The sequence below is a fragment of the Symphodus melops genome, assembly GCF_947650265.1.
Source record: "Symphodus melops genome assembly, chromosome: 17".
Taxonomy (NCBI): Eukaryota; Metazoa; Chordata; class Actinopteri; order Labriformes; family Labridae; genus Symphodus; species Symphodus melops.
Window position 1 is genome coordinate 4857130 of NC_136707.1, and position 14876 is coordinate 4872005.

The window sequence follows — 14876 nt, forward strand, 5'->3', positions numbered from 1 at the left end:
CCCCGAGGTGGTCCGAGCCTACAGAGGAAAGAAGAGGATGGAAGTTCCTCCTCACATCTTTGCCTTGTCTGACAACGCCTACCAGTTCATGCTAACCGGTACGTGAGCTTCCTGACTCAATGCTAACCATTGGCTTTATCACTTTCTCATTGTGTCTTCTGTCATATATTTAGATCGAGAAAATCAGTCTATCCTCATCACGTGAGTTTACAACACATTTTACATATAACAAATACAACTCAGAATTGAATAAATAGGATTTTTTTTTTCCTTAGCGGAGAATCTGGCGCTGGAAAGACTGTCAACACTAAGCGTGTCATTCAGTATTTTGCAACAATTGCAGTTTCTGGAGACAAGAAAAAGGAAATGAACAGTAAAATCAAGGTAAGCTCACTTTAACAGACTTTAAATTCATTATTTTTCTGAAAGCAGTTAATCAGATTCACATTGATTTATCTGGCTTCAGAGTCATTTGTTATCACTTAAATCTAAATGTTGTATGTTGGTTAAGGGGACTCTGGAGGACCAAATCATCCAGGCTAACCCTCTGCTGGAAGCTTTTGGAAATGCAAAAACAATGAGGAACGACAACTCATCTCGATTTGTGAGTCAGACGGAGGATTTTATTTGATTCAACATAAATTTATTGAATTCACTCAAATTAATTTTATTTTTTGCACAGGGAAAATTTATCCGAATCCACTTTGGCACGACTGGTAAACTGGCCTCTGCCGACATAGAAACATGTGAGTTCATAGACATATTCAGTATATCAAAGATAAATAATGGCTGTGAACATTATCAGGGATTTTACTTGATTGTAGATCTACTGGAGAAGTCGAGGGTGACGTTCCAGCTGTCAGCTGAGAGAAGTTATCATATCTTTTATCAGCTCACCTGCAACAAGAAGCCTGAACTCATCGGTAATGTGATAATTTATTTTTGATTTATCATTTCATTATTAACCTACTTGCTTGCCACAGACTTTCTTAGAAATATATTATATTTTATCTCCTTAGAACTGCTTCTCATCACCACAAACCCATATGACTTCACATTTATCAGTCATGGAGAAATCGCCGTTAAGAGCATAGATGATGCAGACGAGCTGATGGCTACAGACGTAAGTTAAGACACAAAAATATCCCCTTTTTCTTTATTTCTACCTGATGTTTTTATTTCCCTTTTTGTGACACAGGAGGCCATTGATATTCTGGGCTTTACCAACGAAGAGAAAGCTTCCATCTACAAGCTGACAGGAGCAGTGATGCACTATGGGAATATGAAGTTCAAGCAGAAGCAGCGAGAGGAGCAGGCAGAGCCCGACGGCACTGAGGGTGACGATCATCTATCTGTTTGAATTGAAGGAAATAGAAACAATCAGAAAATAATTAAAGCTCCTGTGAGGATTTATTTCATTGTTTATGAAAGATACAGAAATGTTTGTGCTATATCTTTATGACCTGTGAAGGCAAAAGAGTTCATCAGCACAAAGATAAACTATTTATAGTTCATTTAAATGCCTGAACCTGCTGCCACAGGGTAGGTGTAAAAAAAAAAAAAGGACTTGCCCACCCCCTGCTGGACAATTGAAGAAATGCAGGAGTTTTTATCCCCTTCCCCTTCTTTTCCAAAGAAGAGTCAGTGGCTTAGGGTTGACATTAATTCACTATGATCAAAAAAGTAAAAAGTTTATAATAACATTTTATGGTTTGATTTTTATTTTCAGAGGCTGATAAAGCTGCCTACCTAATGGGTCTAAACTCTGCCGACCTGCTGAAAGGACTCTGTTACCCTCGAGTCAAAGTTGGGAATGAGTACGTCACCAAAGGACAGAATGTGCAGCAGGTAAGACTGCTGACCTAATGATAAATATGTATATGTTATTAAGGTGATGTAACATTAACTGGGCATTCATCGGTTTTATCCTGTGTGGTGCAAGTTTTGCAAACTGATGCTGAAAAGACAGCTTGTCAGATTCTTCTTTACTCTGTGTTCTCTGGATAGAAGTGATCAGTCATTTATTTTTTTTAACTCTCTGCAGGTTTATAACTCCATCGGAGCTCTTGCTAAATCTGTCTATGAGAAGATGTTCCTGTGGATGGTTATTCGGATCAACCAGCAGCTTGACACCAAACAGCCACGACAACATTTCATCGGTGTCCTCGACATCGCAGGGTTTGAAATCTTTGACGTGGGTGTTCAGAGTCTTTAGATCTCATTTCAACCGACATACTTCATGATTAATTATATACAATTATTAACATGTGATCTCGATCATTTGCGTTTAGTACAACAGCATGGAGCAGCTGTGCATCAACTTCACCAACGAGAAGCTGCAACAGTTTTTCAACCACCACATGTTCGTGTTGGAACAAGAAGAGTACAAGAAGGAGGGAATCGACTGGGAGTTCATTGACTTTGGTATGGACTTAGCAGCCTGCATCGAACTCATAGAGAAGGTGAGGTATACCTGTTGACCCGTTTTTATTCCGTTACTGTATATTTTAGATATCAAATGAGTGTTTATATTGTCTTTAATAAATTATGTGTTTGTAGCCGATGGGGATCTTCTCCATCCTGGAAGAAGAGTGTATGTTCCCGAAATCTACGGACACATCCTTTAAGAACAAACTATACGACCAACACATGGGGAAGAACAACTGCTTCCTGAAGCCCAAAATAGTGAAGGGGAAGCCTGAAGCTCACTTCACTCTGATGCACTACGCAGGCACAGTCGACTACAATATCAGCGGCTGGTTGGAGAAGAACAAAGATCCTCTGAGCGAGTCGGTGGTTCAACTCTACCAGAAGTCCTCGGTCAAACTTCTCAATATGCTGTACGCCAGCTTCTCTGGTTCTGAAGGTATGCTCAACTTGTAAACATACAGCAGGGCCGATGGAAGTTATTTTGAACAGGGGGTGCTGTAAAAAATCTTTTGTTCTTTTTTGGGAGCCTATAGGCCTATTTAGAATACATTTATAATATATACATTTAAATATATTTTTTTTAAATATTAAGATTCACCACGTCATTGTTTTATACTCTTCAGTGAACAAAGCGAGGGCCAAACACAGACACCATCAGTTCTCAGAGGAATATATGCACAATTACTTCAACTTCACAATAACACTTTAACATTGCAATATGTTTGATCAGCTCGAATCAACCAGAGTCACTGCACCTACATTCATGTCACGCACGACTCTCAGCTCCTAAATCCTTTTACGCACAGCGCCAAGAAATAATTTCAGACAATCTAAGCACATTATTGAATAGCTCTCCACATTCATTACGCAAACATACGCACAAGAGCACACTTTTTCCTCCATCTCCAACCTTTTTACGCACGCCACAAGGAAACAATCCAAACCATTTATACGTTATTAAACAGTTCTCCAAATCCATTACGCACAGAACACACGATCAATCAATCGCACTCTCAAGCCCCACCACCTTGCAAAAATACTATAGTGTCAAATTAAAGTGCATATATGAAAGTGCGCGGCGGCACCATGATCTTACTTTGATCTGCAGACAGGGTGCCTTGGTTACAGGTGTCCAAATATCCAGGTGCGCTCTGGGGTCGCTCTAATGAGGGGACGCATGTCCAGAGAGTTCATGATGTTTGTATTGGCATACATCAATTAATGGTTTGTGAGTCTTTTCTGGGTCATCATGGTGCTGCGCGTCTTCAAAAGACGCAAGGCTGAGAAAGTGCGCTCAGATGAGGCCACAGAGACGTGAAGGCACAGACGTAACTCAATCAATTTTTCTGTCTCTGAAAACGTGGCTCTTGTTTGTTACTGGAGCTTAGTCCAACACGATGCTATATCTTGTACTGTGCCACTCGTTGACCGAGCATGGAGCGAGCGGGGAACCTTTTCACTTTACTCGGCGTCTGTCTGCAACCACGAGCCGGCCTCACGTTGACAACGTAACTTCCGTCAACTTGTGTTAATTAGGCCTAAAAATAATTAAATCAAAATCAAGAAATACATGAAATAGCCAACGCATGTCAAAATCTTTTCCCATTCATAAAGGAATGGGGAGATGGAATTTATGCAAAAATATTTTTAATAATAAAAAAAAAAAAGCTCCCCCACTTCCTGCGGCCATGACATACAGGGTGAATTGAATATTTATTCAAACTTTGGTTTAATGTTATCATTTACTTCAACAAAAATTGAAGTTCAATCTGCAGAAATATCAACTAAATATCTATCCACAAAGTTAACAAATACAGATTTGTGTATGAATATCAAATAGAATCTAGAAATGCCCAGTGTTTTATACTGAGTCATTAATGCAGATTATAATTGTTACTCACCGCTGTCTCAATGCTTCATGTTATTTATGCAGAAGCAGCTGCAGGAGGAGCCAAAAAGGGAGCCAAGAAGAAAGGAGCATCTTTTCAAACTGTGTCAGCTCTGTTCAGGGTACAATGCTAACAAACATTGGCCGAAATGTTTATGTCAAAATAAAAATAAAAAGGAAACATCAGATTTAACTGTAACCGACAAAACATTATGAAATGTCATTAAAAGTCAAAACTAACAAACTAAATGTTGGTCTGATTCTTGGCACATTCATTCATCAATTTATTTCCGTCTGCAGATCTGATCGACTGAACTCCAAAACAGTCGAATAGATGCAACATTTTAATCCCATAATCTCATTAAATGGTTGAAAGAACCAATAATCTGTTAACTGTTTCTAAAATCATAAACATTTCCAGAGTAGAATGTGATCAAAGTCATGTGAATGTGCTGGTGATGATCAACACTAAAAACCAAAAAATATTTGTATCACTTTTCTTTCAGGAGAATCTTGGGAAGCTCATGACCAATCTGAGAACGACTCATCCTCACTTTGTGCGCTGCCTGATACCGAATGAGACCAAAACACCAGGTCATTTTAACGCTCCTCTAATAATGTAAAACACTGCGAAACAAAACATGTCAATGAATGATTGCACCTTATGTCTTAGGTTCCATGGAAAACTTCCTGGTTATTCATCAACTTCGCTGTAACGGTGTTCTGGAGGGAATCCGAATCTGTAGGAAAGGATTTCCCAGCAGAATCCTGTATGGGGATTTCAAACAGAGGTAGTTTAAAAAGTCCTACTGTGACGCCTCCATACTGACAAATTAATATTTCAATATTACAGAGTTTGGCATTAATACTAACTCATATAATTCAATATATTTCACAGTAATAAAGTATATTGACTTAATATACTTGACAGTGTTTAGTCACTATTCTACCAGTGGCTACTTTCCTACTAGTCATTCTCCATTTTCTCTCTCTAAATGAAGGACTAAAAATAAACTTTTGAAATATTTAACAGTGTTAAGGCTTTATTTATGTATACTTATCCTCCAGATACAGGATCCTGAATGCCAGTGCTATACCTGAGGGACAGTTTATGGACAACAAAAAGGCTGCAGAGAAACTTCTAGGCTCCATTGATGTTGATCACACACAATACAAGTTTGGACACACAAAGGTTTTAAATCTAATTTTTTTAAAGATAAATAACCGGAAGTATGAAGATGATGGATGAAATGATGAATAATCTCCTTGATTTGAAGGTGTTCTTTAAAGCCGGTCTGCTCGGGGCTCTCGAGGAAATGAGAGACGAGCGGTTGGCTCAGGTCGTGACGTCAACTCAAGCTTTGTGTCGAGCCTTCCTCGTCCGGGTCGAGTTCCAGAAGATGATGGCCAGGAAGTAAAAATTACTAATGCCTTATATTTGCCAGTTGAGCAGTCTGAGATGCTCATAAGAATATAATGACAAGACTTAGATTGAAGTGCTTATCCCAGTTTGACTCTGACAGGGAGGCGATCTACACGATCCAGTACAACTTCCGCTCCTTCATGAACGTGAAACACTGGCCCTGGATGAAGATCTACTTCAAACTCAAACCTCTGCTGAAGAGCGCCGAAGCTGAGAAGGAAATGATTCAAATGAAGGAAGATTTCACGAAACTCAAAGAAGACCTGAGCAAGTCTGAAAACAGACGGCGAGAGCTGGAGGAGAAGATGGTCTCCATCGTACAGGAGAAGAATGATCTGCTGCTGCAGGTCCAGGCTGTAAGTCTGGTCTCCTCCACTATTAACATGAATTAAGCATATGTTTTATCTGTTTAACTCTGACTTTTTCTATCAGGAGGGAGACAACCTCCAGGACGCAGAGGAACGGTGTGAAGGACTCATAAAGAGTAAGATCCAGCTGGAGGCCAAGCTGAAGGAGGTGAGCGAGCGGCTGGAGGACGAGGAGGAGGTGAACGCCGAGCTGACAGCCAAGAAGAGGAAGCTGGAGGACGAGAGCTCCGAACTGAAGAGAGACATCGACGACCTTGAGCTCACCTTAGCCAAAGTGGAGAAGGAGAAACACGCTGTGGAAAACAAAGTAAGGGATTCACATATGGGCAGACTACTGTTGATGTCATCGTCGTCATGTGGGAGAGGATTAATCGCTTCCTTTCTGAATGTGTAGGTGAAAAACCTGACTGAAGAACTCATGAGTCAGGATGAAAACATCAGCAAGCTGTCAAAGGAGAAGAAAGCTCTGCAGGAGGCTCATCAGCAGACGTTAGACGACCTGCAGGCCGAGGAGGACAAACTGAACGCTGTGAGCAAAGCCAGGACCAAACTGGAGCAGCAGGTGGACGAGGTGAGACCACTTCATGCAGCATGTGTGTACTTGTTTAGGAGTTTTAACACGTGAATAACACCAACATGTTGTCACTGTGTGCTATGGAGATATTTTTATTCTGATCATGTGTTATCAGAATATGATATATTGATATTTACCGTGGTGGTTTTAGCTGGAGGCGTCTCTGGAACAAGAGAAGAAGATCCGGATGGATCTGGAGCGAGCGAAGAGGAAGCTGGAGGGAGATCTGAAACTGTCTCAGGAGTCCATCATGGACTTAGAAAACGAGAAGCAGCAGCTGGACGAGAAGATGAAGAAGTACGTCTTTGTAGAAAAACCCGGTGCTTTGGACGGAGGTCGACATTTTTACTGTTGTTTTGTGTTGGTGGTTTCCTTGGCGGTGGTATGAAACTAAATGTGTGTTAGTGTATAATTGTTGAAATTTCAACTCAGTTACACCCTGAGGTCGACTCGCGTGTCTCAGTTGATCCTAGCTCCTGCCCTTCTCATGTTGTTGTGTCTTTGGGCAAGACACAGAAAGTGCTCCTGGCAGCATTAATAGTAGTGTGTAAATGGAAATAATAAGGAGATAAGATAGGATGTTTATTGATCCCCCATTAGAGGAAATTTTGTTGTTACAACAGCTCAAAAAACAGGAACAGAATCAGTTTTGAGTGGTCATAACACTGAGAAAGTGCTGCAAGTACAGTCCATCTTCTATTGTGTGTGATGGATCTAAATTGATAGAAGTTATATTTCCCAGGAAAGACTTTGAGTATTCTCAGCTGCAGTCGAAGGTGGAGGACGAACAAGTTCTGGGTGTTCAGCTGCAGAAGAAAATCAAAGAGCTGCAGGTGAGGACTCAGACTGGTGTCATTTTGAAGCGATGATAGAAATGATACACGACTAAAGGTATTTTCATTGTTCCTCTCTGATCTTCATCTTCAGGCTCGAATCGAGGAGCTGGAGGAGGAAATGGAGGCGGAGCGTTCGGCTCGAGCTAAAGTGGAGAAGCAGCGATGTGACCTCTCCAGAGAGCTGGAGGAGGTGAGCGAGCGTCTGGAGGAGGCGGGAGGAGCGACGGCAGCTCAGGGCGAGATGAACAAAAAGAGGGAGGCGGAGTTTTTGAAACTGCGCCGAGAGCTGGAGGAGAGCTCGCTTCAACACGAGGCCACGTCGGCCGCGCTGAGGAAGAAACACGCTGACAGCACGGCCGAGCTCGGAGAACAGCTGGACAACATCCAGAGAGTCCGACAGAAGCTGGAGAAGGAAAAGAGCGAGCTGAGGCTGGAGCTGGACGACTTAGCCAGCAACATGGAGAGCACGGCCAAGGCAAAGGTTGGCCTTCAAATTCAGCATTTTCTTTTTTTTGTTTGTTTTTTTGGTCCATTTAAACACTTTATATAACTTCACTTTTGAACTTCAGATCAACTTAGAGAAAATGTGCCGCTCGCTGGAGGATCAACTGAACGAGGTGAAAACTAAAGAGGAGGAGCATCAGAGGCTCATCAATGATCTGTCCAACCAGAAAGCTCGACTGCAGTCAGAAAACGGTGAGAAACACTTCATCTCATCTGAGAGAATGAAGCAGTCACATCTGTATGGAAGAGCATCAGGCACCAGGAGAAGAACGAACTTCATCTTTGTTTTGCTAATTTGAGGAGAAATTCAAACTTTCAGAATCCATTTGTCCTTATACTTGATTCAAACAAACTCTCGCAGACAAGTAATTTCTGCTTTTGTTGTCCAGCTGAAATGTCTCGTCAGCTTGAGGAAAAAGAGTCTTTAATGTCACAGTTCACCCGAGGGAAACAGGCGTTCATTCAGCAGATAGAAGAGCTGAAAAGACTCCACGAGGAGGAGGTGAAGGTGAGCTCCGATCGATTAACCAGTCAGTGTTTTGGAGTATTGATAAGAGAAAACTGAAGATTTAAGGGAACACAGCTCTGAGGAAAAGAGACATTCACTTTTTAAAGTTTGAAAGTTGAAGTGTGCTGTTGCTGGTCTGTCCATTCAGGCGAAGAGCGCTCTGGCTCACGCTCTGCAATCGTCTCGCCATGACTGCGAGCTGCTCAGGGAGCAGTACGAGGAGGAGCAGGAGGCCAAAGGCGAGTTGCATCGCTGCCTGTCCAAGGCCAACAGCGACGTGTCTCAGTGGAGAACCAAATACGAGACGGATGCCATCCAACGCACCGAGGAGCTCGAGGAGGCCAAGTGAGAGAAACAAACACACTTATAAACAGGAGGATTATTTAATGGTAGATGGATGGCATGCAGGTTAACAGGATGTGATCTGGTCTCATAAGGTGTGTGTGTGTGTGTGTGTGTGTGTGTGTGTGTGTGTGTCCACCTGCAGGAAGAAGCTGGCGCTGCGTCTGCAGGAAGCAGAGGAAGCGGTGGAGGCGGTGAACGCGAAATGTTCATCTCTGGAGAAGACAAAGCAGCGTCTGCAGGGCGAGGTGGACGATTTAATGATGGACGTGGAGAGATCCAACGCTGCCGCAGCCGCTCTGGACAAGAAGCAGAGGAACTTTGACAAGGTTCCACATTTACGACATAATTCATCATGTGTCTTTAAAATGCATGCTGAGGGTGTTTCTACTTAATTTAACTCGTAAAAAAGTTCTAGAGAAGCTTCATTACTTTGTCCAGACGCTCTCCTGAAGGAAACCTCACCTGCGTGAGTCGTCAGTTTGAATATTGAGCTGTAGTTGCCTTGCTGCAGGTTCTGTCTGAGTGGAAGCAGAAGTACGAGGAGGGTCAAGCGGAGCTGGAGTCGTCTGTCAAAGAAGCTCGAGGTTTGGGAACGGAGAACTTTAAGATGAAGAACGCTTTCGAAGAATGCCTGGAACAACTGGAGACTCTCAAACGAGAAAATAAAAACTTGCAGCGTACGTCAGCCTCCTCCTCATTATCTCGTCGTTAACGCAGAAAATGTTAGGGGGCGAAAGTAAAACTTTTCACTTTCTTTTCAGAGGAAATTATGGATCTGACAGAGCAGCTGGGAGAAACGGGGAAAACCATCCACGAGCTGGAGAAGTGTAAGAAACAAGCTGAGCAGGAGAAACTGGAGGCTCAGACGTCTCTGGAGGAGGCTGAGGTGATAAAAGAAGAAGAAACAAACTGCTTAAAATAACTTGTCAAAACATGTCCAAAAACAAAAAATAACTTTTTGATTTCTATTTGAAACAGTTTATCAGTCATGAACATTGTTATTTTAAATGCAGCTGAAATCTGTGGCTCTTTGCCACATGCACAAGTCTCCATCGAACCATCGTCAAACTGCTTTGCAGATTGTGTGATTGTGTTTTTTAAAAGGGTTTATTTTTGGGCCTGCATTGGCGAGATAGGACAGTGGATGGAGTCAGAAATTGGGGAGAGGAAGAGGGAAAGTGGGGAATGACATGCGACAAAGTAGCTACAGGTCGAATTTGAACCCGAGCCACCCGCTTGGAGGACTGTATCTCCGTACACGGGGCGCACAAACTGACTGCTAGGCTAACGCTGTCTAATGTTAGCAGTGCGAGCACCGTCGACCTTTAGTGCTTTAGGTTAACTTCTGTGGTTATATATTGATCAGGTTGAGTTAGCTTCACCTGACACAGCCTAAATACAACTTCATCACCAGTTTCTAGATACAAAATACAATTAAACAATAAAAGAAAGCTCTAAGTTTCTAATTTTCTTACTTACTAAATGTTTTAAATGCTGCTTCAGTGCTGTGTGGCTGTGTGACTTTTAATAAAACTTTATCAACCAAGAATGAATAGACAAATAAACCAGGGGTTTTATGATTGCTTTTTAAAAGAAAAAAATCTAGCAATCATCAGAGGTTCATTTTGGCTCATTTTGCACATGTTCAGTTCTTTCGCTCACTTATAAACGTAATTTTAACATCTCAAGAGATTAATTTATCGTCTGCTCCCAGGCCACCCTGGAGCACGAAGAGTCCAAGATCCTGCGTGTCCAGCTGGAGCTGAACCAGGTGAAATCGGAGGTTGACAAAAAAGTCGCAGAGAAAGACGAAGAGATCGAGCAGCTGAAGAGGAACAGTCAGAGGGTCATCGACACCATGCAGACTAACCTGGACGCTGAGGTCCGCAGCAGGAACGACGCTCTGAGACTGAAGAAGAAGATGGAAGGAGACCTGAACGAGATGGAGATCCAGCTGAGCCACGTCAACAGACAGGCTGCCGAGTCCCAGAAACAGCTGAGGAACCTACAGGGACAAGTCAAAGTAAACACATCAACATGAGGGAAAAGTTTAACAGAGACAGCTCAATGAAACATGTATATAAAAACATGTATAAACATTTGTTAATTCATCAAGGAGAAACATTGAAGAGGAACATTTAACGACAGTTTTCTCAGTGAACTCAGAGCTGTTTTTCTTTCCATCCAACCAGGAAGTACAGATTCACTTGGACGACGCTCTGAGAAGCAGCGAGGACATGAAGGAGCAGGTGGCGCTGTCGGAGAGGAGGAGTAACCTCCTGCAGGCGGAGATGGAGGAGCTCCGTGGAGCTCTGGAGCAAACGGAGAGGAGCCGCAAGCTAGCAGAGCAGGAGCTGCTGGATGCCAGCGAGAGGCTGCAGCTGCTGCACTCACAGGTACACACATCTGCATTTATCCACCAGATTAGAGAAAGAGACTGAAACAAAAACACAACTCATATTTCAACTGTTAGTTTTGAATTAAAAAAATAAACACCTAAATTACACACAATGTACTGTTGATGAGCTATTGGTATGAACTAACCCACCTGTCAAAAGGCCACGCCCCCTCTTATAAATATTCATATCATTTAAACAGATATATAAAAAAAGTAATCCCTTTACGGTTTTCATGAAAAGGAAATAAACTCAAGAGAACAGACATTTTTGAAACCAGGCAGTATTCCTGTTTATTTCTACAATGAAGTGAAACATTTCAACATAAGGCTTTATGGGGAGTGACTCATGTTTGGGGCCTGCCTCCAGTGGCTACTTAGGGAACAACACCTGTTTTGAATTGTCGCTATACAAATAAAGATTGATTGATTGATTGATTATTGTTTCAACACCTTCACCATCATCATCTGTCTGACAGAACACCAGTCTGCTGAACAGTCGGAAGAAGCTGGAGGCTGATCTGTCGAACATTCAGGCTGAGATGGACGACAGCGTTCAGACGGCGAGGAACGCTGAGGAGAAGGCTAAAAAAGCCGTCACAGACGTAAAAAAAAAAGATCATTAATATTCAAACAAATATGATACGTTTACGACTTACTGTTTAAAGATCATGTTATATTCTCTGATGCACAAAGAAACATCCAGTTATTAGGTACTGCATTATAGGCGGCCATGATGGCGGAGGAGCTGAAGAAGGAGCAGGACACGTGTGCTCACCTGGAGAGGATGAAAAAGAACCTGGAGGTGACGGTGAAGGACCTGCAGCAGCGACTGGACGAGGCCGAAAACATCGCCATGAAGGGCGGGAAGAAGCAGCTGCAGAAGCTGGAAGCTCGGGTGATGAGTCGTCCTTCCACTCATTTATCAAAACCTTTCTGATGAAATCCTGTCGCCTCATAGTGAGGAGGTTTCCGGTTCAAACCCCCATCGGACCGGAGCCTCTCTGTGCGGTGTTTGCACGTTCTCTGCATGTGTGGAATACTTCCTCGCAAAGTTCAAAGACATGCTCGTGAGGTTAATCAGTGATCAGTAGGTGTGAATGTGAGTGTGGCAGGTAGTCTATCTCTGCATGTCAGCGCTGTGATTGACAGGCGTTCAGTCCACGGTGTACGTCGCCCAATCACAGCTAGGATCGGCTCAAGCCCCCTCGTGAAAATGGGCTATAGATTATGGATGGAGGACAAGAGAAACCGTTTAGTGTGTTTATTCAAGATATTCAGATTTTACTCTCCCGTATGTATGAAGTTAACCTGTTGTCTTCAAACTTTTTGTCTGCAGGTTCGCGAGCTGGAGAACGAGGTGGAAGCTGAACAGAGACACGGATCAGACGCCGTGAAAGGAGTCCGAAAACTGGAGCGCAGGATTAAAGAGCTCACCTATCAGGTAAACTGTCAGCATACCTGCTCCAGATTTTTATACAAAAGTTATCAAATAGAGAGTTAAACTTGTCAGTCAGAAGTGAAAAAGTCTTCAGGTGATATAGTCGTAATAGATGGAAATGCAATCTGAAAATACAACTATAGACAGAAGAAAAGTGATCGTGACTCTACTTCTTACTTTAAATTAAACTCATTTTGTGGCCTCGTCTGTTGGCAGGATTTATGATGTCTCTGATCAGCAATCCTATACTATAACAAACTCCCAGGATTCCTCACTACTTCATGACATCATCCAGCTTAATCTTTAGTCTCTCAGCGTAACTCTACCTTCATCTATTGGCCATTTTGTGTAACACAAATGTGGTGTTGGATCTGAACTAAACATTTTCCCTTTATGTAAAAAAAGAGAAACAAGTTGACAGATGGAGGCAGAGGGAGACCGAGTGCTGCCTTTAGATAACAGCTGTTCCTTTCTCTGTCGAGAATCCTTTCACACTGCAGTCAGAGAATTAGATCTCACAATCTGGTGAAGTTGATTTGATGTCCCTGTTCAGTCTGACGAAGATAAGAAGAACATGATGAGGCTGCAGGAGCTGGTGGACAAACTGCAGCTGAAGGTCAAAGTGTACAAGAGACAAGCTGAGGAGGCTGTGAGTCTGAATTTATCGTTAATATGTTTTTTTATTTAGCGGTCAAAATCCAAGTCTGACTCATTACTTTTAAAATAACCAGTATTATTACTGGTATTAGTAGTACTTTTAGTAGAATTAATGTTATTGCCGTTATTCATCGGGCCACACAAGGGCGCTCATGTGCTCCTCAGTGCTGATTTGCTCTCGGGGCTTTCTTACCACTCCATACACACTTTCACTCAGTTTGCAGTCTCGCTGGAGGACTGGGGCTTCAGTTGTTTTGAGAGAGAATTAAAAACAGCCTTGTCAGCTGGTGCTAGATGGTCTCAGACCAAATTATCCTTTAAGATGAAAACAGTTGTCAAAATTGTAATCTGATTTGTTTTATCAGTATTTTTTTTTTCTTCATATTATTAGAATTATTCCTTTTTCATCCTTCATTAATTGATGTAGGAGGAGCAGGCCAACACTCACCTGTCGAAGCTGAGGAAGGTGCAGCACGAGTTGGAGGAGGCCGAGGAGCGAGCTGACATCGCTGAGTCTCAGATCAACAAGATGAAGGTGAAGAGTCGAGATCTGAACAAGGTGAGTCAGTCATCTTCGACTTCTCAAACATACATCCTCGTGATGATCAAAGAGTCATCCTTATGAACAGCATGTCCTTTGCCTCTCATTTTCCTTCTCTCAGAACAAAGACAGTGGAGAGTAGTCTCAGGAGTCCATGGTGATGATCAAGTCTGCTGTGTGTGTAAGCTAGTGTGCAACATACTCTTAACATGTATTCATCTATTTTTCTTTAAAAGCCTTCATTTTGTCAGCCTTCAAATTATTCAGTTTCCTGGAAGTTTTGAACAGAAGTAAATGTTTTTTTTAGAGTAAATCAGCAACAGGCACATTTCATCCATAAATATTCACATTTTAACCACCTGATGGAAAATTAAAATACATACATGTAATATTACCCGTTTGTTTAAATCAATGTGACAAAGCTCATGAAGCCTCACCCACACCTATGAAGAAAGCAGCTCCTATTGTTAAATAATCTCATTTCGATCTGAAGTTTAATTAATAACGCTGAAAGTGGTTTCAGACTAATCTTGCTTTGATCTGTTCGCTTCCCTGACTTTTCATATGCACAAGAAATGTGATTAGAATTGTGTTTCTATATGAAACCAACACTAGAGGGCACCAAAACGAGTTTTAATCTCTTTATTGTGGCTTTAAAAAAAGATGATGATGGTGTTGTTGTGTAGCTGATGTATGTTGCCTTATAAAATACACAATAAACAATAAAATAAATGTTGATGAAATACGACCTGTTTTTGTAATTGATTGTACAAAAGGCCTGTCACCATTACATCATTAAGAATATGTTGAACATATTAGGGATTATTTGGTGCCTGTTTATTTAAATGCAATCAAAGACAGTCGCAACAGTTTATTCTTAATATGACATTTATTTGTGATCTCAAACAAATAAAGAGTTAGTGAGTGAGTGGTGCTGAAGCCTCTGTGGCTGTTTCTGTGTTTTTG

The 14876-nt window shown here is 41.9% G+C and overlaps 1 protein-coding gene across 1 annotated transcript; it reads left to right on the forward strand.

Moving 5' to 3' along the window:
• The first annotated feature begins 943 nt into the window (after positions 1–943).
• Positions 944–14430, forward strand: LOC306838064 (myosin heavy chain, skeletal muscle, adult-like). The gene is made up of 31 exons (XM_079366014.1): positions 944–1123; positions 1199–1337; positions 1730–1848; positions 2045–2194; positions 2292–2462; positions 2560–2866; positions 4364–4440; positions 4825–4912; positions 4992–5109; positions 5387–5510; positions 5596–5732; positions 5842–6097; positions 6174–6416; positions 6504–6680; positions 6835–6980; positions 7426–7516; positions 7611–8000; positions 8089–8215; positions 8413–8531; positions 8680–8876; positions 9019–9202; positions 9388–9553; positions 9638–9762; positions 10591–10899; positions 11069–11272; positions 11751–11876; positions 11999–12169; positions 12611–12715; positions 13266–13361; positions 13797–13928; positions 14032–14430. Exons 1-31 carry the CDS (start codon positions 1112–1114, stop codon positions 14050–14052), a joined length of 4827 nt encoding a protein of 1608 aa, XP_079222140.1. The 5' UTR covers positions 944–1111; the 3' UTR covers positions 14053–14430.
• The last annotated feature ends 446 nt before the right edge of the window (positions 14431–14876 follow it).